Genomic DNA, 23,402 nt, shown 5'->3' on the forward strand with positions numbered 1-23,402 from the left:
TAAAAAAATAAAAATAAAAAATCACCAAGAAAAATTCTGGCTTTCTTTCTCATAATTATGATTTTCCGCTGTGATTTTTTTTTTCATTTTTAGTTTTTGAGGCGGAAACAGGCTTCCATAAACTATGGATTTTCAAAGACACTTAATTTAACTTTAAAAAAAAAAAAAAAAACATAATGGGTGATACCATTACACCATTTTAAATGTATCTTTTCTGTTAAACTGTAATTAATTTGAAATATATTAAAAATGTAGATGAAGTCACATTACCCAAACATGTCCAGATGTATTTTGATCCTGTTCTTTTAAGTTTCTGTTTTAATGAAATAAATAATGCAGTGTAAAACTCAACTTATGAGCCAAGAACATTTATGGTATACAATTAAACATCTACATTTTATATACAATACAGTAAGAAAACATATTTCTACTGTTTGCAGAAGGAACATAAACTGTGTATTTCTGAGAACAAACCAAGCGTAAAGTCAGTTTCAGGAAGGTTTTTGGTACGTTTTTTTAATAAATTAACGTTCATTCAAAATACAGTGCCAAAGGAATAACGATGCAGGTTTCGTCATGAAGCACCCGTGCTCATGTTTCTAACGGTCAGAAGAAGACCCCCCCATCTCCAAGGCAACATCCCCCACCCCCCAGGTTTGAATGTCTGTCACTGGAAAAAAAAAACAAAAGCACACAGTCCGCACTACAGTAACGTCTGATATTAAATAATAAAAAAGGACACTAATAGAAAATAGACCTGGTTCTTCCCCCGCACCGACATGGCTGACGTTTTCAAACATATGAAAAATATATATTTCAATATTTATAGATGCTTTCAGCAGCGTGTAACTCAAACAGAGAGCCTGAAACAAACTGACCTGTTAGAACAGTGGTGTGTGTGTGTGTATATGAGGTGTTTAATTGCTGGTTGTGTGGAAGACCAACGTGTTGACAGACTGTAAGGAAGCGGCGGGCGACGGATGTTGGGCTGTACAGCGGATGACCGACCTGCAGTCGCCGAGAACAACCGACCAACAACCATCGTTAAGTCGCCGCCACGCAGTCCTCTGTCTAGTGTCTTTAGGTCTTTTTAGGAAACCAAGGTCCAGCTTTTCACGGAATACTTCGCTGATAATCAGACAAGCGCAGGAAGAAAACAGACACTTTCTGCCACAGTCGACACAAAAGCAGCTTAAAGGACATAGTTTGCAGGTTTGACCTGTTGTTTAGAAAGCTTTACACGCCCTTTGTAACACTTAAATAATACATCACGAAACATGGGTCTAAATGTATTTGCATGAATATCTGACTCAATTACGTTTAAAAAATCTATGTTGCACATTGATTTTTCAAAATGGATAGGAAATATTAAAAGCCATTTATGCCCCTAGGATAAAACAGATCTGTTTTTGTTGCAATTTATTAAACCATAAGGTAGGGCTGGGCGCTAAATCGAAATTCAAGATATATCGCATTTTTTATTTTAGCAATATAGAAAATTACAATATTACCAATGTTGATATACAGTATATACATTTTTATTGCTCATTTTGTTTTAAAATACTTGTTTTAGGAGTCATTGTTTTTACTACTTCTCAGAACAGCATTAAAAAGCACAGTTAGATTACTGAGTGCGTCCTAACCCAGACCTTCCCCTAAACAAGCCACACCAGAACTCACTCACACATGCTGTCCTTTATAGGAGAAAAAGCCAAAAGTGACACATTTGGTGCAACTGTTTGTTAATAAATGTGTTTGTGTGGCATTTCTCGTCAGTTAATTTAACCCTGAATTGTCTTTCTGGTAAGACTTAATTAGAATTAAAATTATCAAGATTTATATTATATAAAAAATAAAGATATGAGTTTTGGTCTATATCACCCAGCCCTACTATGAGGTTTAGTGTTTTCGGGCTGAATTAAGTGTAAATAAAAAAAAAAAGTAAAATAATTTAAAGATTTTTAAGTCAACAAATAAAATAAATGATTTCTTTGCAATTTGCAAACCTAAAACTAAACTTGATTCTTCACGTCTGCAAAAATGATTTGCACAAAAATGTAAGTCAAACGTTTCCCATTCGATGAGTGTCGCATCTGAACTTTATTTGTATTTACCTGTATCAAGTATCAGTCAACAAAAATAAGAATAAGTTGTTGGAGGATCAAGTTATATTTCCCACCGCTTTGTGCGACCCATTGATACTCTGATGATTGCTGAAGCTAAAAGATGTTGTTGGGTTTCCGTCGTATCCCAAACTAATCCTTTGTGACTCATCGGTCAGATGAACTATAGAGGAAACAAATGAAGGTTTTAATTCATGCTTCCACTTTTTTATTCATTAAAGCTGTGCAACTTTAAAAAGTTTTGTTTTTTTTACGTGTTGGGATGGGCAAACAAAAACCAAAACAACTGTAACACCAAGATGAGTGGAAAGATTCCATTTTAGCAACAAAACAAAAACGCAACAGATATACAGAAAAGTGCTGAAAATAAAGACAGTGAAAAGGCACTCCTGTTGATGAAATCTTTGGGTTTCAGTGACAAAATGTGAACAACGTTTTTTTAAGTGTTGGGACTTACAAACCACCCGTGTCTTTCAAACCATAAGCTCTTTCAACACTCTTTATATTCTATTAAATAAATGTTTATCATTGACAGGAACAGTCAAAGTATCTGCAACTGAGATTTTTAGCCAAAGACTATAAAGTCAGGAAAAGCAGAAATGTGCAGTTTTTGAGTTTTAAATTATAAAGTTTTAGTCCAACCACTTAAATTGAAGTAATTTTAAGTCAGATTTAAATAAGTAAAGTTACGACCGTTTGAGATCTGATTGTCAGCGAAGTATTTGTTGAACAGTACTGAGGATGGAGGGGGAGGGAGGAGGTTCAGTTGTTTAGTTAACATGAGGGTTGACCAGTTAAGTGCATCATCACCATTATCATCATCATCCTCCTCACCAAAGCAGCCCAGGTTGGTGATCACATTGTAAAAACAGTAAGATATCGACAGATGTCACCAAAAAAAGAATGAAAAAAAAAAAGGATAAACTGTGGGATCACTCGGATCTTTGGGGATCTCGGTCTGTAGAATAAGCCCCTCCCCCTTTGTGTTCATAACCATAGTCTGCTGTGTGAGGTGGCGGCAGGGAGGGGGGAGGAGTCAGAGCTATATGTGAGGCAGCGTCACCGGCTCACCGTCCACCTCGAACTCGTCAGCGCTTTCAGAGGAGAAGAGGTACGTTGGGGGTTTCCACGGCGACTCTTCCAAGCAGGAGGGGTACAGTTTCCCCACAGCGCAGCGGAAGTCTTTACCGAGGTCCCAGAGCACGCGCTCAGACACGGGCTGCCGCAAGTACCAGCGGTCCAGCTCCACGTCATACTGGTAGATGGCGTATTTGGCGCGCTCGTTCATGTGCGTCTCGCGCATGAAGATGCAGAGCGAGTTGAGCAGCACCCCCGCTCGCACGCACGGGTCCGAGTAGCGCTTGGCAGGGATATTGGCGGCGAGGCGCCACTCGTTCTTGTTGACGTCGTAGATCTCCACGGTGACGGAGGAGCCATCAATGGTGCTGGTGGGTAGGCGTATGCCTGAGTTGCTCACCACGTGAAGGCCCCCGATGTAGAAGATCAGGTCGCCAAACGCGGCGGCTGAGGCGAAACAGCGGCTCGTCTTGCGCATGGCCATCTCCACCCAGGTGTCGGCACGCGGAAAGTAGCAGTACATCAGGTCATGCGTCATCACGTAGATGCAGTCGTGCGCCACGACCGACGTGCTCCAGTTCCAGGCGCAGGGCAGCGGGCTCATCATGCTCCACTCATCTTTCTCCACGTCGTAGCGCTCCACCGTGCGCTTGTTCAGCTCGCCGCCCACGTTATCGCCTCCGATTGCATAGATGTAGCCCTCACAGCAGACCAGGGAGGGCTTGATCCGGGCACACAGCATGGGCGTCTTGGGCACCCACGCATTCTGCTGGGCATCAAACCAGAAGAAGGTGTCCACCGAGTGGAAGACGGCCTGCAGCTTTCCGCTCTTGCAATGGTTGGCGATGGAGTTCTTGAGCGGAATTTGGCCGCCAGCGATGAACATGTCATTGTCCGGGGTAACCAAAGTGCCCACCTTCTGCAGGTCACCCGGAGGGTTACTTAGCTTGTAGACCTTCTCGGCCTGCGGACTGTAACACACCACCGTCGTTGGCACCGACGTGGACATCACGTAACACTCGCCATTGGTCTCCGACAAAGCCTCCATGAAGATGAGCATCTCCTCTTTGGTCATGCCCAGACGAGGCTTGAAGAACTTGGGCATGGACTTGTAGAGACCCTGCACCACCACCGACTTGTCGTTGGGCGGCAGACCCTGGAACCAGGCACGCTGCGTCACCTCTGACAGCGCATCAATACGAATCTGACTCAGCACGGAGGACAGGTGCTGCGAGCGAGCCTCCATGTTGTACTCCAGCCACAACATGGCCGCCTCGCGCACCGTCTCCTCCTTCTCCACGTTGAGGTTGTCGCTGCTCAAGACGTCTATAAGCAACTCATGGGAGAGCTGCAGAAAGGCGTCCTGCCTGTACACCGATGGGAACTTGTGCTCTACCATGCGCTTAGCGCTCTGTTTCAGCTCGCTGCAGCTGAACAGGTCGCCGATGCTCAGCATGCGGACACAGTTGTCGGCGTTGATCTTCTTCACCAGATAATCTCTGCACTGCAGCAGGACGTCCTCCACCTGAAAGAGGAACAGGACACTAACATTACTTCAGTGTTACACAACCAAAGCTTTCCTTCATTTCTGACAACAAACAAGAACCTATTCCAACTAAAGCAAAAATAGTCACATCTGTCGTGTTTTATAGGTTATGTCAGAGTTGTGTGTGTGTTCTGGTGCACTGACCTGCAAGAAGCAGGCGGTCTCGTACAGTGGCTCCACCGTGCTGTCACTGATGGCGAGGTTTCCCGTGTATGCGTAGGTGATGATGATCTGCAGCGTGGCCGGGTCCACGTTCCTCAGGTGGACGTGGGTCTGCTTGCTCTCACTCAGGCCACTCATGAACATCGCCCTGAGTCGGAAAAACAAAACCTAGGCTGAGAAACGGAGAGATGACACCGACTGAGGCTGAACAGAAAAGATGCGAGAGAAACGGAAACAAACTTCAAGTTTCAAATTCCAGTGTTTCCCACACACTCATTTATTTATAGATTATTAATAGATTTTGGCGCTGTTCGTCCTTGCTGTGTGTACGTAGCATGCCTCCGCCAATAAAACCAGAGAAGAAAACGCTCTTCTTAAGGCACTTGGTCCGCCTGAGAAGACGACGACGTTGCAGAAGCAAGAGCTTAAAACAGAATTTTATATTTTTTGACCCAAACTTTCCCACCAAAACAACGCAGCCCAAACAGGATAATGTGATGACATGACCAAACACCATGGTCAGCGAGTGCGGGTCTGGAAATGGGCTAACATGTCTTTGGAGTGGCAGTAGATTGAGATGGCGCAAAAACAATGAAAGTTACACTCAAGTGCCATTTATGTTTCTTTATTCTGCCTTGGTTTTCTCATTTTCGGTCAAGAATTTTCATTTCAGTCCATCCCTAGTTATCATAAAGACTTCTTAGGACAAATATGTGGGTAAATAAGTCCAAAAGTTTAAACAGCTCAAACTCATGTTATATTAACCTGTGTCTTTATGCCCATGTTGAGTTTCCAGCTACTCACGCTGTTTATTGTTAGCCAACAGGATAACCCCTTAATGCATTTCGAGCTGCTGCTGCCGGTTAGGCAGTTAAGCTACTTAATTTATTTATTCAACCTTATTTTATTTTTTAAGTTTTTATTAAGTATATTTCATTGTATTTATTTTAATTATGTTTATTTCTAACACCTAAACCCACTGTCACAAATAAACTCTAGTCCTGTGGGAAACACTGAATTCTGCTCTTTAAAAAAGAAAAACAAGGTAAATAATCATGTTGTTCACTTTGACCTTAAACAGAGTCACAGTTACTGTAATTACCCTGGATGACTGAGAAACTTGACATACAACATTTACCTGTTCTTGTTCTGTACGTTTACTTCCGGTTAGGGAACATTGTAGGCCTCAAGATGAGTAGCATTCTTTAATGTGAAAACAAATTTTCAAAGAGATGCACAACAATAATCATCACTTTCCCTGAAGAACATCATAATAATGAAGACTTTTGGAAGGAATATAAAGCAGCCACTGCACAGACTGTCAAAAACAAAGCCCTGAAAGATGTGGAGGAGACATTTTTCAGTTTCATAAACATCAGTTCTCGGCCATAAAAGTTAAAAATGATTGGTTAGAAAATATTAATTTGAATGCATCTTGAATTTTCAACTTTTCTTTGAAATCTCATGAACTGTAGGAGTTTTTTGGTGTGTGTGTGTGTCACAGCAGGGTTAAAGCTGCCAGCTTGTGTTATGTAACCTTGCAGTCGAACCCCTTCAACCCATCCTCTTCCTCCTACGTGACCAGACTTTCCCCACAAACGGGAGTGTGTGTATGTGTACGTGCTTCTGTGTGTGTAAAGGCTTTCCATGTTCACACCAGATAAACTTGTGGGAATCCTACATGAGGGTGGATAGTGCGTTCAAAGGCAGCGTTTCCTCCTGAGGTGGATGTTTTCCAGAGTTGTAGTAGCAGCTCATGACATACACACTCACGCGCACACACCTCATTACACAATGTTGTGTGTAGAAAAGAGGCCTCTGGAGGCTGTGAGTGATCTGCCTGTGCTGCTGTGGCATGTTAAGAGGTCGCCGTCTTTGTTTGGGAGAGGGAAACCCCATCCTCCATGTATAGAGCAGGTAACACGTGCTCGACAACTCGCTGCATTATTCAGAGTGACCTCAACACCAACACCGTCTCAAAAACAACCTTTGCTACCACCACTAATGGCATTAACTCCTATTTAAACCTTTTTTTCCAAAAAATTATGACCTTTTTATATCAGTAGCCCATGCTGTAAATTACAAAAAATATGAATTGTTCAGGAACCAAAGTTTGTGTAATTATACTCCATTCTTATCTAAATATGACACCACATGTAGAAGCTACTAACCTTCAAACTTGTTGATACATTAGTGTGTTTGCTTTCTTTTGGTATTTAAGTTGCTTTTAAATAGTTTTTTAGGTGAAAGTAGTTGACTTACTAATCCTGTTCCATTTTGTGACATCACCACATTCGCTCGACAAAAAGCAAATCAAAGAAACAGCTTCAGTCTTCAGGTGTATGACGCAATCTTTCTATAAACCTCAAGAGAGCGAGCCACAGAGTGACATCGTGCAACTTCTATGAACAGACAAACAACGTCTACTTTGACAATTACTCAGTGTCTCTGTATATCGTGAGTTCAGCAGGAAAGCATTGAGTTTGCCATTGTGAGGTCATTTATATCAAGATAAAGCACAAGCTCATCAAAAGATCAGATCATCTATCGATACAACACAGACACTCCTAAGCTGTGTGCTTCAAAAACCACTTTCCCACTGAAGTTACCCTTAACTTTTTAGAGCATTCAAATTAGGAACAATAAGGTGTTCCACTCAGTCCTCGCCAAAAATGTTCAGGAGCGCCTGGATTTTGTTTTTTTAAGGCGTCCAAGTTTCAGTTACTTTCTGAACTTGAAATGGCATCTTAAAATAAGGAAATATATGTTTTTAAACAAATCCAGTGGACAGAACACAGAATATGCATGTTTTGGAACAATATCACACATTTACCCAAAATATTTCAATGTTGAATGGCTGGATGTCTAGCAAAAGCAGCAAATGAGATGGACACTATGTCTTTTTGGGTGATTTTAGTGAACATCTACAGTAGAAATTCTAAGCGTGTTTGGCATGAGTCAACAGCCTATAATGACGACAAAGGCGAAATGAAAAGGAAAAAGGTTGACTGAAATGGACATTGGGACATTTTGAAACAGAAAATCGGAGTTTAGTTAGCTGTTCGTCCGCCAAACTCTCTGCCGTATCAATTTACAAGCTATAGTGTATGCTAACTATAGCAGAGGCAAAAGGGAATGTACCCAGTGAAAGGGTGAATGGGAATAAGAGCTTTAAAGTAATGAAATAAAACAGACAGCAGGTGAGGATACGCACCTATTCAAGTTAGTTGCAACATGCCAATAACCAAGAAAGAAGAACTTTAAATACGCCAGAGGCTTAACAATTCATCCAATCAGGTGTCAGCTAGTGTTTTATTTAAAAGTCCTTTCAACCAATCCAAGATGATCCCCGGCCCTTAGTAATGTAGCGATAGTTCTGTGAGCTATTCATTATTTAATGTGGTTGTATATAGTCCCCTTAACTTGAACTTGCCAAATTAAAATAAAAAAACAACAAAAACATGGGTTATTGTTTTTCAGGCTCGTACAGTTTATGGTTGTGAACTAAAACCAGTTGGGGTTGAACAAACGTGTGCACGCTCACCTGAAGTAGGAGCTACATGTGGCCAGCACCATCTTGTGACACGGGAACTCAGCGTCCTCAACTAGCAGCACCACGTCCGTCAGCAGCTTCTGCTCGTAGAAGAACTTGAGCTGCTCCAGGAGGGAGACGGCGTAGTCCGTGTTGACCGGCCTGCGCTCACTGAGATCCGACATGGTTGCGTCCCATGAGTCGCGCCCCAGGTTTGAAAAGTCACGCGGCCGGCAGAACCGGACTCCAGCAAACCAGGAGAAAAATGAAGAAGAAGCCTAATGCTTTGTTCAGGAGGATAAAACGAGGAACTTAGGGCTCCCCGGAAGGTTCAAGAAATGCCTGCAGCGCCCTCTATTGGAGATGATTTCACAGGCGTCACCATGGGTTGAGGAGGGGTCTGAGGTCTGTAGGAACGTAGCATGGACCCGAGGTAGAGAAGGAGACGTAAGGCTGCTACATCAGTGCTCGCCTGGAACAAAAAACAGAATGTTAAGTATTGGATTTAATTCACATTAACAAGTAAAATACTCCATTGTTCAGGTTTAGATACCTTGGTAAATCCATTTTTTAATGAATTGTCATTTCACGTTTGTTATATCTTCACCATATGATCCTAATGTTGAAGCCTTTTTAGTTTCAGCATCGACTCACTTATTTAAAAGCCCAAACCTCCTCAGACCTAATAAGGCATGTGGGGTTTGACGTCTTTGTCCTACAGCATCTTATTTAATGTATTTATTTGTATGTATTTATCAGGTTTTTTTGTAAATGTACATTTATTTACAGATGGATTAAAATACTATACCATTCACTTTCTTGTACCTTTTAATCATTAGTTTGAATCCATATCCTGTTAATCACACATTCTCTGTCACTTGGAGCTCACACTATTGATGCTTCCATCAGTAATAGGTCCAATATACTATTTTAGTTGTTTTTACGCTTGAAATTTGATTGAATAGAATTAGATGTTAAAATTATAGATTAACAATATTTATTTCCTGTACTTTGCATAAAGTGAAATTAAGAAAACTGGACTTGAATATGTTTTGTGAGACACTAAAACACACAAAAAAGACAAAATGGGTATCAACATCAAAGGGTATTAACCCATTTTCTACCACCTCTGATTAAATTAAGTTTACATGGTTACAATGAACTGATGAGATAAAGTATACAAAAAATCCAAAAAATGAATTTGACACATTTAGCCTAAAGTAGTGCATTTACTGTATGGATTAACACATATTCAGTATATATATATATATATATATTTTTTTTTTTTTTTTTTTTAATTATTTTTACAATATTTTTACAGGCCTTGCAAGTTGCTGTAATGATTACATAAAATAACATTGTTTAATTTCTGATTACTGTGATTAAATACAATAGCATATATTAGTCTTGAATATGTTCATTATGTATTACTGATGTCTTTAGTTAAGACACTTCAATGAAAGTTACAATTTTATAGATGTACTTTGACTTATTTGAGCTAAAAGCTAAAGTGTGAAATATTACCTATATTTTAGTAATTCAGATTTTTCCGTCCAGCCCATTTTAGATTAAATTTAGGTTAATGTTGTCAATAACTAAAATGAGTTTGTCACTACTGATGTTGACATTAACCACCTTGAAGAATAGATAATAACGTGAGCCTTTAGCTATGTTAGCTCCAAAACAAACCCTGATATAACACAGTTGCACTGCACTGCGCTGCGCTGACGGCTAAGCTAGCCGCTTTAGCCTCGATTACCTGCAAAGGCCCACTGAAGCTTGACGATAACACACAGTTTATTAAGACACTAGGTAAAATGAATGATTATGAAGCTAAAAACGCCGCTGTTATGAAGACATGATGGGAAAACAGGAGACAAACGGCAGAACACAGCGGTCATGCGGATAGCAGAAGCTAAGCTAACATTACTTCTTACCGAAGCGGTTCCTAACGGTCACTGATCCGGCGTCCTCGCACCGCGGCCCGGACACAGAGCTGACTCCGTGGCCGGTTCCCGTCCTCCGCGGAAAGTGTCGATGGGTCTCCCGGGGCGGATCGAGGCGGTGAAAGATGCGAGAAGAGGCGGCGAGCAGCGGACGAGCTTTCAGCGCATCGTATAAGCGAAAGACCGGAGGCCGAGTTGGGCTGCTGCGCATGCGCGGCCGCATCAGAGGAGAAATAGCGACATCCGTAGGACAGACGCAGGAACAGCAAGCTAGCGATGTTAATATCATATTTATATGTCACATGATAAACCAATAAAATACATATAAAAAGAAAAATATTTCAATTTTTATCAATAATAATGTAATATAATATACGAGTTATGTTACATGTTCACAGTTAATATTAATTACTGACCATAGATCTGCTTTAATTTTTCAGCAACACTCTACCACACAGTCAATGTTGGGATTTCAGGTAATGTAGCAGTTTTTAAACTGTAGAAGACAATACCAAGGGGGAAAAATGTTAATATAACTTTAAAATGTATTATGAAATGTTTCTACAGAGGGCCAAATGGGAGGTTAAGCATTATCACAGGCCAATAGACAATCCAATTGTTTACTTAATTTAACGTTTGTAAAAATTTTAGCAAAACATTTAGCAAAATTAGTTTCGCACATCCGCGGTGATATGATTACACCAAATGATCATATTCAATCAGTACAACTAAGCTTTAGACTTGATTTAAGGACAAAAACCTCATAATGGGAGATAATGCGAATAATAATAATATTAATATATTGAAATTTATTTAAAAAAAAATTCTACTACTTTAATCACATCAAAACACAAAATTGGGGGAAAATTAAATCCTAACATAATATACAATATGCTACAAATATCGTATTTTTTAACTACGTGTTGCTTTAAATCTTGAAAGGATAAAATGAAGGAAAAAAAACATATTTTCTTCTCACAATGCTCTAAGTGACGTTTTAAACGTGAGTTTTATGTTTCTGACCAGCTGTTAATTCCACCGTCAGCTGTTTCTCATGACCCTGATTGTTGGTGTTGTGACTGAACTGGTCATCGCTTAGAATGACGATCTATTTCCGTCTCCGGAGCTGGTTGCTGTAGTAACGGCGCACGATTAAACAGGAGATTAATGTGTTGCGGTCTGTATTAACTTATTTTGGTTAGTTGCGAATAGTTAGGATTAACTTCACTTTGGGTAACGGTTAAGCTTTGTTTTTGAAGCAATAACGCAATTAATTAGTGGCTATTAGCATAGTTAGCTTCTGTGACTACGCCAAGCTACTATTGTTGTAGCATAAAAACACATATATTTCATAACAAAAGTGTAAAACAGATTGAAAGCAGGTTAAAGTATGAAATATCAAACAGTGCGTGCCGCAAATAATTAATTACTACTACTGTTAGCTACCAGTCATCGAAGTCGGATGTTTCACCAGTTAAAATGCTCACCGCTTTAACTGTAACACCTGTTGAGTTTGATTAGTTTGACTGCCATGCGGACCTGAGAACAAGCTGCGTCCCTTCTTCTGTTTGTTTAGAATATTTAACTGTAAAAAGAAGAGAAAAAAAGAATAGAAAGGAAAGCATACAAGCTGAGTTTAGATTTATAGAAGTTTTGGGACGTTTTTTGGTTAATTTTATTTCTTGGCTGAGATAATGGACGGTAAATGCCAATTTCAGTTCTCTCCACGTTTTCTCCAAGTTTCGATGAATGAAATCATTTTAATGTTTAAAATGGAACCACTTCTTTCTGTGCAGATGCAGGGAAACAGACATTTGGAAACGGACAGCAGAAGAATGTGCACCCCAAACCGTTTTTCTACGTGCAGCCTCCGTCTCAGCCTTATTACCTTTACCAGCAATGGCAGAACAACAACCCCTACTCTCACTATGGTTTACCTGGAGGTTAGTGCTGCAAACCTTTAATTTGGTTTTATTTGCATTTAAAACCTGAAGGTGTCATTTTAAATGTATAGTGTGAGTTGAGGGAGTTTCATAATTAAAGATATGGGGAAAGAAATTGAGGTTTAAGTATGAAGAGTTTTCTCAAAAATGAAAAGTTTAATACGTTGGTGGTTTCATTAAAGATTATTTAAGGAAAATTAAACCTGAACTTTTTAAAATGCGCTTGTTCTCTGCTTAAAACTAATTAAATTAAGGAACTTTGATTGAAATGTGGGGGAAAGGGTTGTTTTAAAACATTGTAGAAGCTTTTAAATTAAAACATTATTCGAAGCTTTTCTTATGTGCTTAAATATATTTAAAATTATGGTCTTTTTCACATTTCCACTATGTTATGTTTTTGTTTAATTTAAGGAGTTTCACTCCTTTTAATTGTGGCTAAAGCAAAATAGATTTTATTTAAGGGATGTTAATCCCAGATACGGTACAAAGATGGCTCTGCTGATTGTCTATTCTCTTTTATCGTTACTAGCAGGGATAAAAGTAGATTTAGAAATATTTGTCTTTAGGCTGATCCTCTAAAGTGCATTTAAAGTATTAACAAAATAAATTAACTACAGGTTATAAATGTTATCTTCTAGTACATAAAGGCTTGTTTAAACACATTTTATAAATCATTTAGAAAACTAAAATATTCGTGAATGTGGTAACCTCATAAAAATTTGAACTATACATATTTACCAGTTATTTGGAAGCCTCAGTCTTCCATTTTTAAGTAAATAAATTCCTTGGTAGCTGGCAGTGATCTGGTGGTGGTTTAAAACATGCTCTACTCTCTGCAGGTTTTAACTTTAGCCGTCCCTGCATGCTTCCCTATCAGTACATGCAATACCCGGGCTTCATGTTCCCCCAACCTCCGATCTATCCGATGGATTACCGGCGAATGTGTGAGCCGCGCTTCAACGCTCCACAATGGAACGACTTGCCTCGCCAACATCAGCAGCAGCACAGGGAAACGGCGTGCTCGGAGGCACAAACCGACCCCAGCGAAGCCATAACCAAACTCATCGAGTGTCTGGATAAGATCCGATCTAACGATGTGCAGCAGGGCGCCAGCCAGTACCGTGAACTAGACTCTGGTGTTGCTTCTCAGTCCTCAGGAATGCTTTCTCCGGAGGATGAGAAGAAAAATGAAGAGCAGGGTCGCGTCCCGCCGTTGACAACTCACGGAAGCAGTTTGGGAGAAAGCAGCTTGAACCGTAAAAGCTGCTGGAGCGGAATTGAAGAGGATCCGCCCATCGACAGCTCGTCTTTCCATGAAGAGGGCCGTGAGGTACAGGGGACGGAAAAATCCACCCTCCCCTTTGAGAATATAGACCCCACTGAAGTCTCAGCAGGAATATGTGATGAGTCCACGTCGTCGCTGGTCGTGTCGCTTCCGGAGACCAAAGGTAGCAACAGAGTTTCAAAGGCTGAACTTGTGGCTTCGCCTTTGAATGAAGGACATCCTGACAGGAGCTACCAAATCCTCAAACTGCCTCTGGAAGGCGTCCTAACGCCTGGATCTGCAGGAGCCGGCCATCTTTCCTCACCATCCACTCCGTACTACTACAACTACCTCTCTATGCAGACGACCCACGAGCGCATGAGTGTTTTGAGCCCGTCCCTGGATGAGCTTTCCTCCCGAGATGAGATGTTCTCTACAGATTTGGAAGATGTGGATTTCTTCCCCAAGCACGTTTACACGGGAAGAAGACTGCCTGAGGTCTGCAGCGGATCTCCTCGTCGATTAGGCGATGAAGACGAGACTGATGAGGAAGAAGGATGGCTGCTGGGATCCAAGCGGTGCACGTGTGCTTGCTGTGGGAAGCGTCTGCCTAAACAAGCGTCTCGGAGCTGGACCGAAACCCCAAAGATGTACAGGGATGGAGACTCGGAGGAGGAGAGGGGGTTTGTGAGGAAGCACGGCACGCCAAGGCGGCTTCTACCTCCTGTTAGACAGACCTCCAAACTGTGGCACAAGAGAGTGCCATACAAAGAGCTGTCAGACCCCGAGCTGCAGGACGACGGTCGAGATGTTTGCAAGCTGGAGGGCAACAAAAACCAGACTGGAGAGATGGACGGAAGTGAGCTGCAGTGTTGGACGTGTCAGGGTGAGTCCGTCAGTCTTGTTTTATCCTTGAACAAAAGATGAACGTGTGAATGCTTGAACAGACGAACACTGCAGGGAGGACCGCACAACGTCAGACCAGGGAAGGTGGATCGAAGAAGACAAAACCATCTCCAGAAGATCTGCAGCTCCTTCACAGCGGCGAGGTGAGAATGAAACATTGATCTGAGCAGTGTCACTTTCACATTTATCAGAAGTTCACACCCCCTCTCATTTCTGCATTAATTATTTTTTAATCCCATAAAACTCCTACAGTAACGTTTAGAGCAGCGCTATCTTTAGTTTTACCACACCAGTGTTAAGGTTTGAGATTAACTCCTCTCCTGTTCTTTGTACCTCATCTATCATTCTAAAACGAGCGTCCGATGCAAAGTGATCCACTTTCCAAGTCCTAGAACATTTGCTCTGCAATGGGTTAAAAATGTTGCCAGAAAAATAAAGTGCAGTTCAAACGTATGACTGTTGATGCTCCAACACTGAAAATAATGATGTTGGAACTATAGCTATCACATGTGGAAAAGCAGAATGACCCTAAAGAAAACTGCACTTGGTCCTAAACTTTGGCTTTCTGGTGCTTAAATTGTAACTAAACGCAAACCCGCTTTTTTTTCCTCCTGAATACAGATGAAAGTAACAAACACAAGTAATCGCGTTTAACGGTGTTCCATATCTTTTGTTTGTATTGTGGTATGTCGTAGAGACAAATGCTCAGTGGAAAGTGATTTACCACCGGCCGAGAGATGACGACGAGCCACCTCTGATACACTGGGAGAGAGGTTTGTAAACTGTTTATTCCCGTGGCGCCCGGTGAGCCATGAAGGCACTGCATAAGGGCTGTAAGATCTTATTTTCAGTTGAAAATGATCTTTTTGAAATGAAGTGTCACAATCTTATCAAAACCATGTCTTCTATTTGTTGTCAGGCTCTACGATGAGAGGAGAATCCAGATGATGACTAGTTTGGAACGAAGTGCGTTGAACTGTACGTGGAACACTTGTCAAGCAGTATATCCACAGATCTGGACCAGTGATTGCCAAATCATTCACTCCCCCCTCATTTTTCTTATGTCTTTGTACATAATTAAAATTCAGAGACTTACTCAGTTTACTCCCATAGAAACTGAGAACTTTTCACTTTTAATTTCCTCACGTTTTCACAGAGCCAAGATGTCAACCTACAAAATTCAGATTTTTGTTTGGAATCTGCTCAGAAACCAAATAAGAAAATTATCTTACCATCTTGGAAATTGTACATTTTTTTTTTCCAGGTACCCCTGGGCATGTTGGACTTACTGTTTGGTGTTCTTCACCATCTTGCTTGCTCATCTCGTCGTAGTTCTTTGTCATACTTGTTAATTTTGTTGTCCTTATTTTTGATCTTGCCGTCCATCTTCTCGCCAATCCTTACCGTACTTGTTTTTCATCATCTTGCCGTCATTCTTCTTGTTAATCATTTTGCTGTCATTCTTTTTCTCTATCTTGCAGTTCTTCTTGCCGTCATTCTTCATCTTGTCATTCTTTGCTGTCCTTGTTTTTTATTTTGCCATTATTCTTTTTATTCTCTGTCTTGCAGTTCTTCGTCATGGCATTCTATGCCATCCTTGTTTCTTTTTATAATTTTGCTCTCATTCTTTATCTTGCCGTCTGTTTTTGTTCTTCGTCATCTTGCCCTTTTATTTTCTTTAAGTCTTTGTTTTTCTTGTCATTCCTCTGTCCTTTCAATGCTAAAGTACTCTAGTGTGTTGGTGTACCTAATAAAGTGGCCTCTACCTGAACGTCTAAATTTGTTCCACAGGTCCCCTCACATCACTCCGGGATAACGAGGATCTTCAAAGCACGAGGTGACGTGCACTTCACTGGTGGCCTCTTTACGTTGAAAGAATATTAAAAAATTGTAATAAAAAAAACCTTAGTTTGTACAGTGACACAGCCTCGCACTTATCATGAATCTCACGAAGACGCAACTGATAATTGTGTCACATTTTGGGGTCAGTTTAATAAATGTCATGATCTAAACTCTGTTGTGGACTCTGAATCTATCCAGTCTGACCAGGTTTTTGGTTCAAAGAGGTTTCTTTAGTTGTGATGTAGGTTTAGAAACACTTTTCAGGTCTGTCATTAAACTTATTTTAAGGGCAAACTACCTGCTATGGATTTGCATTAGGAATCATCAGATTATTTTAACAAACTATCAAAATAAAAATTTTATGCAGAGTTTGATATAAAGTGTCACTATGATAATTATCTGCAGACCCTGCACTCATGAGGACTTACTGCTTAATTTTACTTCCTCTCTGTTAGCACCATCTAGTGGACATCTACTGCCAATCCTGTGAAATCCAGTAAATATAGGCAAGAACAGGGGTCATGATAAAAATGTAAATTTTCATTAAAAAACTTTAATTAATAAAAAAAACTACAATTACATTTTTATTAATATCGGTTCATAAAATAAAAAAATCCATCCATGCTTGTGTCCGAATAAAATATCTACCAATGATTTGAGGAAATATTTTTCCATTACGAAGGGTTTGGTGACTGCACTGAAGCTTGCAGGGTTTTGTACCTCCATTAAGGTTAAGAATAATGGGGTTAGACTTTTGGAATTTGGTTTAGCAGTATATTGACACCCTTCACATTGTTCACGTTCACTTGTTTCTATCATTAACACCAGCTTTAAAATGCTTGATGAGGAATATGTTAATTGGATCTGTAGAGAACCAGGTGAGTAAATGGTGGGCGGGGCCACGCTGGACACAGACGCCTTTCATTGGTTTAAAATGCAGTCAGTCTCCCGGCTCAGATTCCTAGTTTGAAACGTGTGCGCGTCTGTTTGCATGTAAGTGCAGCTTTTCCCGTGTTAATGCCGCTTGTTTGTATAAAACATGTAAAATTATTGTTGAATTCTTTCCGTGTCCGTGCAGAAATGGAGGCGACCACGAGCAGCGCACAGCAGCATCATAATCCCGGCTCTCGGCCCCCGAACCTACCGCATGGAGCCCCGCATGGAGCGTCCGCGGCGCCGCGCTTCGACAACCAGAACAAGCCTTTCTTCTTCGTGCAACCGCCGCAGTCCTACATGCCCGTGCAGGGCCTGCAGTGGCCCGTGCCGATGCCCTACAACCCTTACTTTGGATACCCAGGCTTAGGTTGGTCTAGATTTTTTTCAAATAGTTATTTAATGTGCATTTTTAACTGTTGTCCTCAAATCTACTTAAAAGGAGAGAGTGGACACACAAAAGCGCATAAAATAGACAATTATCACGGAATCCTTGATTGACATGCCCTGTTTTTTTTTTTTTTTTTTAAATTATTATTTAAATAACCTATTAAGCTCTGCTATTATTAGTGTCTGTGTATATTCATAGTCGTCTCTTGTTTTTTTTTTTTTTGTTTTTTGTTACACAAATTGTATATATTTCACATTGTAGCACCATGTAAATAATAGTTATTGTAACTATTTGTTTTGTGAACATGGTTTGACTGATACAATCCAGAGAAACAATAATAAATGAATCACCCAAATTTAGGAGATGCACAAATTGGTATTTATGATTAGTTACCAATTTAAACTACAGCTTTTTACCTGCTTTGAATTCAGGACCCAAGTTAAAGGATTACTGATCGTACAATGAATGACATTGGAATATTCCAGGCAGTATATACCAAATATCAATATAGTATATAATAAATTCAGTCATTAACTTTTTTATGAATGGATGTCAGTTTTAACTAATAAATGTTAACTGTTTTGTATTTTTACAATGAGCGACAGCAGATGATTTCTTCCAAAGGCTACCTGTAGTGAACATTAATTACAAAACAGGTTTATTATTAAAGGAGGCATGGGAATCTGGTGGGCCTTAATCTAATTATGTGTAGCCCTCAAATTCAATGTACAAAATTAGCCAAAAATGCATAAAAGGGAAACAAAAACCCTTAAAATGATTCAAAACAAAGAAAATACGCAATAACTCGAAAAACACACAAAAAATTACAACTAAAGTAATTTGCACAGTGCATTCCCTCCATGACGAGCTCGTTGTGACGCTACAGTTTTGTGTTCGATCTGCCACCATTCACGTTTCGGGAGGACTTATCCTCCTGGGAATCCCTAGAATATCTTCTCCGTGGATCAGCAGCTGGTCCCAATAACGTCTCGTGAAACGTACCTCCAGCCCACAATTTTTTTGTTATGTGTGAATAGAAAAACAATATTAAACAAAGCGTGGAGGAAAGCTACAAAAACGTACATAAAGAGGAAGATCAGAGACAGACGGTTAGTGGATAGAATTTAAGGAATGAATTTCATGTAATGCTTTTAAATGAATGCACATTATTTTGTAATTCGTCAAACATGATTTTTAGTGTTGTGTACAGGTAGCCTTTAAGTCTTGTATCGCTTTTTGTGGTTAAAGGTTATGGGATGCCCATCATGTCTCCATACCAGACGAACCCTTACATGGAGCCTCCTGGCTACGTTATGCCTCACACTCACCTCCATCTTATGGACTACCGGCGCCTGCTGAACCCTCATTATTACCAGACGATGGCGTACCACTCACGGAGATTTCACTACCAACACAACTCCTCATCCAGGGAGACAACTACCTCGGAGGTTCAGACGGAGCCCCTAGTTGCTTCCCACAGGAGTGATAACTCGGCTGTCGCCACTGATAGTGAAACTTTGAGTGTCTTTCAGGCTCAAAGTAGCGATAAGTCGCGCAGTGCTACCTCCAGTGAATTGATGTCTCAAGCATCCAGTGCACAGAAAGTAGACCTGAAGGAAAAGATGCCGTCGAATGGGAGCTTTGTGATCCAAACGGAGGAGGTGAGGATGGAGTGTTGCACCACGCCGGTGGGACTCCAGCTCCTGCACGCTGAAGAGTCTGCAGAAGTTTCTCACATGGTCAAGTGTGATTCCATCGTCCAGACGCATGTCCAGAAGGACAAGATCCCGAGCCTACCAGCAGAGCAGTCTCAGCAGGTTTGTCCGGACATCTTGCTGGTTGGGAGGCCTGGCGCTGATGAGAAGGTTCCTGCTCTGGAGGAGTGTAAGAACCAAACCCCCTGCTTTGACCTTCAAGTTGAACCCACAGAGATGAGAAGTGAGAATGCTCCCTCTTCCACTGACTTCCAGTTTAAAGTTGTCCATTTGCCGTTTGAGTCAAAACATTCAGACAAAGACGGGGAGACAGAGTCCTTTTTGTGGTCCATGGAGGAGACTGTGATTTCTGCTCGTGACTCTCCCATCCAAAATGCTTCCAGCGAGTCACAGGATGAAACGCTAATTGCAGAAACGACAGAAATACTGATGCTGAACGAGGAAGTTGTTGCCGATGCACATATGGATGGACAGGCGGACATGGACCTTTCTCTGGAGGCTTCAAGAATGGCTATGGTGTCCAAAGAAGAGGAATACCCTTTGATCGATGCTCTATCAGAAGAACCTGAGCATTCGCCCTTGGCAGAGGTGGATAATGCACCCAATTTCTTTTCCTCCGAACAATCTCCACTCAGTACAGAAGATGGAAACCAACAAAGGCCAGAAACAAACACTGAAGATCAGCAGGAGACCTCATTTGAGTCTCTACCAGCATATCTTCCTTCAACTAACTGGTTAGCTGACTTTGATAAGCTCTACTATTGCAGTGTGATGCCACCAGCTCCAAAGAAGCCGTTCAGATCTCCGAGTAAATCTGTTATAAACCTGCCTTCCAGGAGGAGGAAACTGGAAATGGAGTCCAAAGATCACCCAACCCTTCGTAAACCAAAGGAGAAGTACAAATCCAAAGGCAAGGCCGAGTCCCGGAGCCTCTCTGACCATGAATACTGCCTCAACAGAAGTTTGAGTGAGAACATCAGCCATAATGGGTCCAAAAGAGAACAACTTTGTTCCACATGTGTGGAAAACTGCGGCCCCTCTGCTGGTCAAGGAGCAGACTTCCAAAGCTTCAAAAGAAAGACTGCTTCCTACAATCAGTGGATTGATGGTTTCCTGCCCACATGCGAGGCGTGTAAAACTCATACTAAGAGGCGGCCGATGAGGAAATGTTCAAAAGGGGACTTCCAACATCGGGTGATCGACACGGAGGGCGAGTCGTCAGAGAACGGGTCCTGTTGCACTGGATCAAAGTGGAAGCTGACTGACACAAAGAGGCCACTGGCACCCAAACAAAACCTCAAGAAGTGTCCTGTAGTGACCAACTCAAGGCTGAAGGAGAAGAACTGTCTGTGCAACGAGCCACACCTTCAACCAAGGACCTGGGAGCGGCTGCAACACGTACCTCAGAGGAACACCACCCGAGAGATGGACGAAAACTGTGCGGCTCCCGTTTCACTTCAGGAACGGTGGAGGAACCAGGCCTACATGTCGAACAGGTGGCAGACAGGTGGGTAAACATCACATGGTGGTCTCTGTCCAATCTTTCCAGATAAGTCTGAGTAAACACTAGCTTTTTCAAGACTTGCTGCTGCTCTTTAACACTGGAAAAGGGCAACCCTTGAATCAGTTGTGGTCTGTGACGAGGCATTTTGTTATTGAAATTGAAACTCTATCCTGGCTATTGGTTAGACATTGCTCCAATTCAGTTATTCTACATATCTTCATGGGACTTCTTGTTGTTTTTTTTGAGACATTTTTGGCCTTTTTGGGACTTTTATGTGAAAAAAGGTTTGTTTCTTTTCTGTCCTACTTGTTCAGTTTGTCTGTAGTTGATTAGTTTGTCCGTGGTTTATTAGTAAAGCATTTAAAAGTCAGTCATGGAGTGTTTTGACTAGCTGTGATTGTTATTTTGCTTCGTGTTTGTTTAGCACTACTCTAATCTTAGGGATTTTGTTGCATTTCTTCCCAAGATTTTCTGCAACTTCAGGACTTTATGACAAATTTTAAAATTGTTTTGCAATAATTGTCAGTTGCTATTTTCTTAAACCTCAAAAATTTGCAGCTTTAGTGTTGTTCAGTTTCCTCTTTTTTTCCCCAGTGTAGTTGTAGTCACAAATCCTGGAATCTCACTAACCATCCCTCTTCCTCTTTATCCTGACAGAGCAGTTTTGGAAATCTTCGACGCCAGATGCCGATGGCTCCAGGACCTTTGCGGGATCGCCGCTTTCAAACAAACACAAAAAATCACTGACACACTCACAAGGTTTGCTTTCCTGTCACTCCTTTAAGTCATTTTTTTAAATGATAAAGATGGAGACTGCCATTTACCATACATTATATATATTATAATGTACAACAAAAAATCCAAACGGTAGTAACAGGAGTAACAAAAACATCAGCAAAGACAATGAAAAAATGAAAAGCATTAAAGATTAACGCCCAGAGTTAATAGTTATAGTGGTTGCTAATGGCTGCATATTTGCTTTAAACATTAGGTTCCAAAAGTAGGGAACGTAATTTGTAATGGGGTACTTGAATAGAAATTAAAAACAGCATGACATCATTGGAAACTAGAATATAAATCAACCAGCAGTCAGGAGCCTCCATGCATTGCCATAAATTATACGTGCAGAGCTCCCTCATGCAGCCTCACAGAGAAACAAGCTCACCAAAAAAAGCCCAAATAGGAAATTCAGCCAAACATTGCAGAGTTATGTGCATCCTCGTATTTCACACAGTTTCAGGGTGATGAATATGTTAAATCGACAAATATTTGGCAGATTAGTATTCTGAAAGAGTGATTTATCACTAAAAATGCCAGTAGGCTAATTAAATAAAGCAAACAAGTGATAACCAGAATAAGATTATTCCTCAACAGGATAGGTACATTTAAAAGAAAAATTTCACTGTAGGGGTACATTGTATATGACATTACATTGTGTTTAAGTGTGCAGGAGGCTTCAGGTTAAATGTCTGAAGGGGTACGGGACTGTGAAACGTTTGAGAAACACTGCTTTACATATCTCTGGATGAATGATTTCCATTTTCTTTTGACTAATTTTGTCCACGGTCTGAATTTGAAGGTTCGTATTTCCATTAAATATATTTATTTTACTCTGTCAAGCCATTCATTTTTAGTTAAGATGACCTCTATTTGCCAATGTGATGATTTCCTTGCTGACAAAATTATTTTGGTCAGAAAAGGATTTGTGCGTTTTTTGAGTCATCACATTTTTTCCAAATGCATCATTCAGGTTTTCTAAAACAGTCTTAGTATTTATGTTTTAGGGCAGCGGATTATTAAAATGTACAAAAGAAAGCTTCTCATGTGGACTCCAAGGTCTCTGAACAGTTAAATCTGCACAAATTCATGCTGAATGTCATCTTTCCTCCATTGAAACTTAATCCTTACCAGATTTTAAAGCTGAAAAAGAATCATTGTGAACCAACTCTTTCTCTGTTTGCAGAAAGTCGAAGAAAAGACGCACGATGCTGATTCACACACAAGCACATCAACAACAAACAAAAGCACTGTTTTAGATAAATTATCACCTTCCTTTTTAACATTGGTTCACTTTCTGCTTTCAGTCACTTTGTTCACTATGTATTGAGTTTTTGAATAAACACGAGTTGATAAAGATCCTCAGTGAGTTCTTTTTTTTCCAACAGCTTGTAGTGCTTTTACTGTCCGTTAGGTGGCGCTGGGTCTCAACTAAACAAATTGTCTTCGATCAACTTACAGTCACCTGAACTTACAGTTTGAAGACAGAAGTATTCTTAAAGTAACTGTCTTTAAATACCTTAAAATATAAAAATGTAAGAAATATTAACAATAATGCTCAAAAATGAAGGGAAAATGACCATTAAAAATAACACAAATCCTCTAGTTTACCAAAAATTCAGTATTTCTCATGTCACACAACATTCTTATTAGGAAGTCTAAAGGTAAACTTGTATTCACTGTAAAAGAAATGCAGGAGATAATCCTGTTATTTTGTAACATGTTGCAAAGGTGCTAAAAA

General features: G+C 40.6%; 3 protein-coding genes across 6 annotated transcripts; 2 read left to right on the plus strand and 1 right to left on the minus strand.

The window, feature by feature from the left end:
* Nucleotides 1-1,765: 1,765 nt before the first annotated feature.
* Nucleotides 1,766-10,682, minus strand: kbtbd2 (kelch repeat and BTB (POZ) domain containing 2). 3 transcript variants are annotated; one of them, XM_028433965.1, is made up of 4 exons: nucleotides 10,378-10,682; nucleotides 8,453-8,912; nucleotides 4,891-5,056; nucleotides 1,766-4,725 (listed from the first exon to the last, which is right to left on the minus strand). In XM_028433965.1, exons 2-4 carry the CDS (start codon nucleotides 8,623-8,625, stop codon nucleotides 3,166-3,168), a joined length of 1,899 nt encoding a protein of 632 aa, XP_028289766.1. In that variant the 5' UTR covers nucleotides 8,626-8,912; nucleotides 10,378-10,682; the 3' UTR covers nucleotides 1,766-3,165. The 3 variants fall into 3 exon arrangements, with proteins under 3 accessions (XP_028289766.1, XP_028289768.1, XP_028289767.1); XM_028433967.1 differs by lacking the exon at nucleotides 10,378-10,682 and adding an exon at nucleotides 6,047-6,111 and having other exon boundaries at nucleotides 8,453-8,508; XM_028433966.1 differs by lacking the exons at nucleotides 8,453-8,912; nucleotides 10,378-10,682 and adding an exon at nucleotides 6,047-8,433.
* A 943-nt stretch (nucleotides 10,683-11,625) lies between these two features.
* buc (bucky ball) lies at nucleotides 11,626-16,444 on the plus strand. Of its 2 annotated transcripts, none has more exons than XM_028433970.1 (7): nucleotides 11,626-12,087; nucleotides 12,183-12,329; nucleotides 13,169-14,479; nucleotides 14,541-14,642; nucleotides 15,195-15,272; nucleotides 15,419-15,477; nucleotides 16,291-16,444. In XM_028433970.1, the coding sequence occupies exons 1-6, from the start codon at nucleotides 12,081-12,083 to the stop codon at nucleotides 15,445-15,447; spliced, it is 1,674 nt and encodes a 557-aa protein (XP_028289771.1). In that variant the 5' UTR covers nucleotides 11,626-12,080; the 3' UTR covers nucleotides 15,448-15,477; nucleotides 16,291-16,444. The 2 variants fall into 2 exon arrangements, with proteins under 2 accessions (XP_028289771.1, XP_028289772.1); XM_028433971.1 differs by having other exon boundaries at nucleotides 15,419-15,465.
* LOC114453937 (uncharacterized) lies at nucleotides 16,315-22,933 on the plus strand. The gene is made up of 5 exons (XM_028433964.1): nucleotides 16,315-16,336; nucleotides 17,420-17,644; nucleotides 18,914-20,887; nucleotides 21,542-21,643; nucleotides 22,848-22,933. The coding sequence occupies exons 2-5, from the start codon at nucleotides 17,422-17,424 to the stop codon at nucleotides 22,874-22,876; spliced, it is 2,328 nt and encodes a 775-aa protein (XP_028289765.1). The 5' UTR covers nucleotides 16,315-16,336; nucleotides 17,420-17,421; the 3' UTR covers nucleotides 22,877-22,933.
* Nucleotides 22,934-23,402: the final 469 nt, after the last annotated feature.

The sequence above is a fragment of the Gouania willdenowi genome, chromosome 20, assembly GCF_900634775.1.
Source record: "Gouania willdenowi chromosome 20, fGouWil2.1, whole genome shotgun sequence".
Lineage (NCBI taxonomy): Eukaryota > Metazoa > Chordata > Actinopteri > Blenniiformes > Gobiesocidae > Gouania > Gouania willdenowi.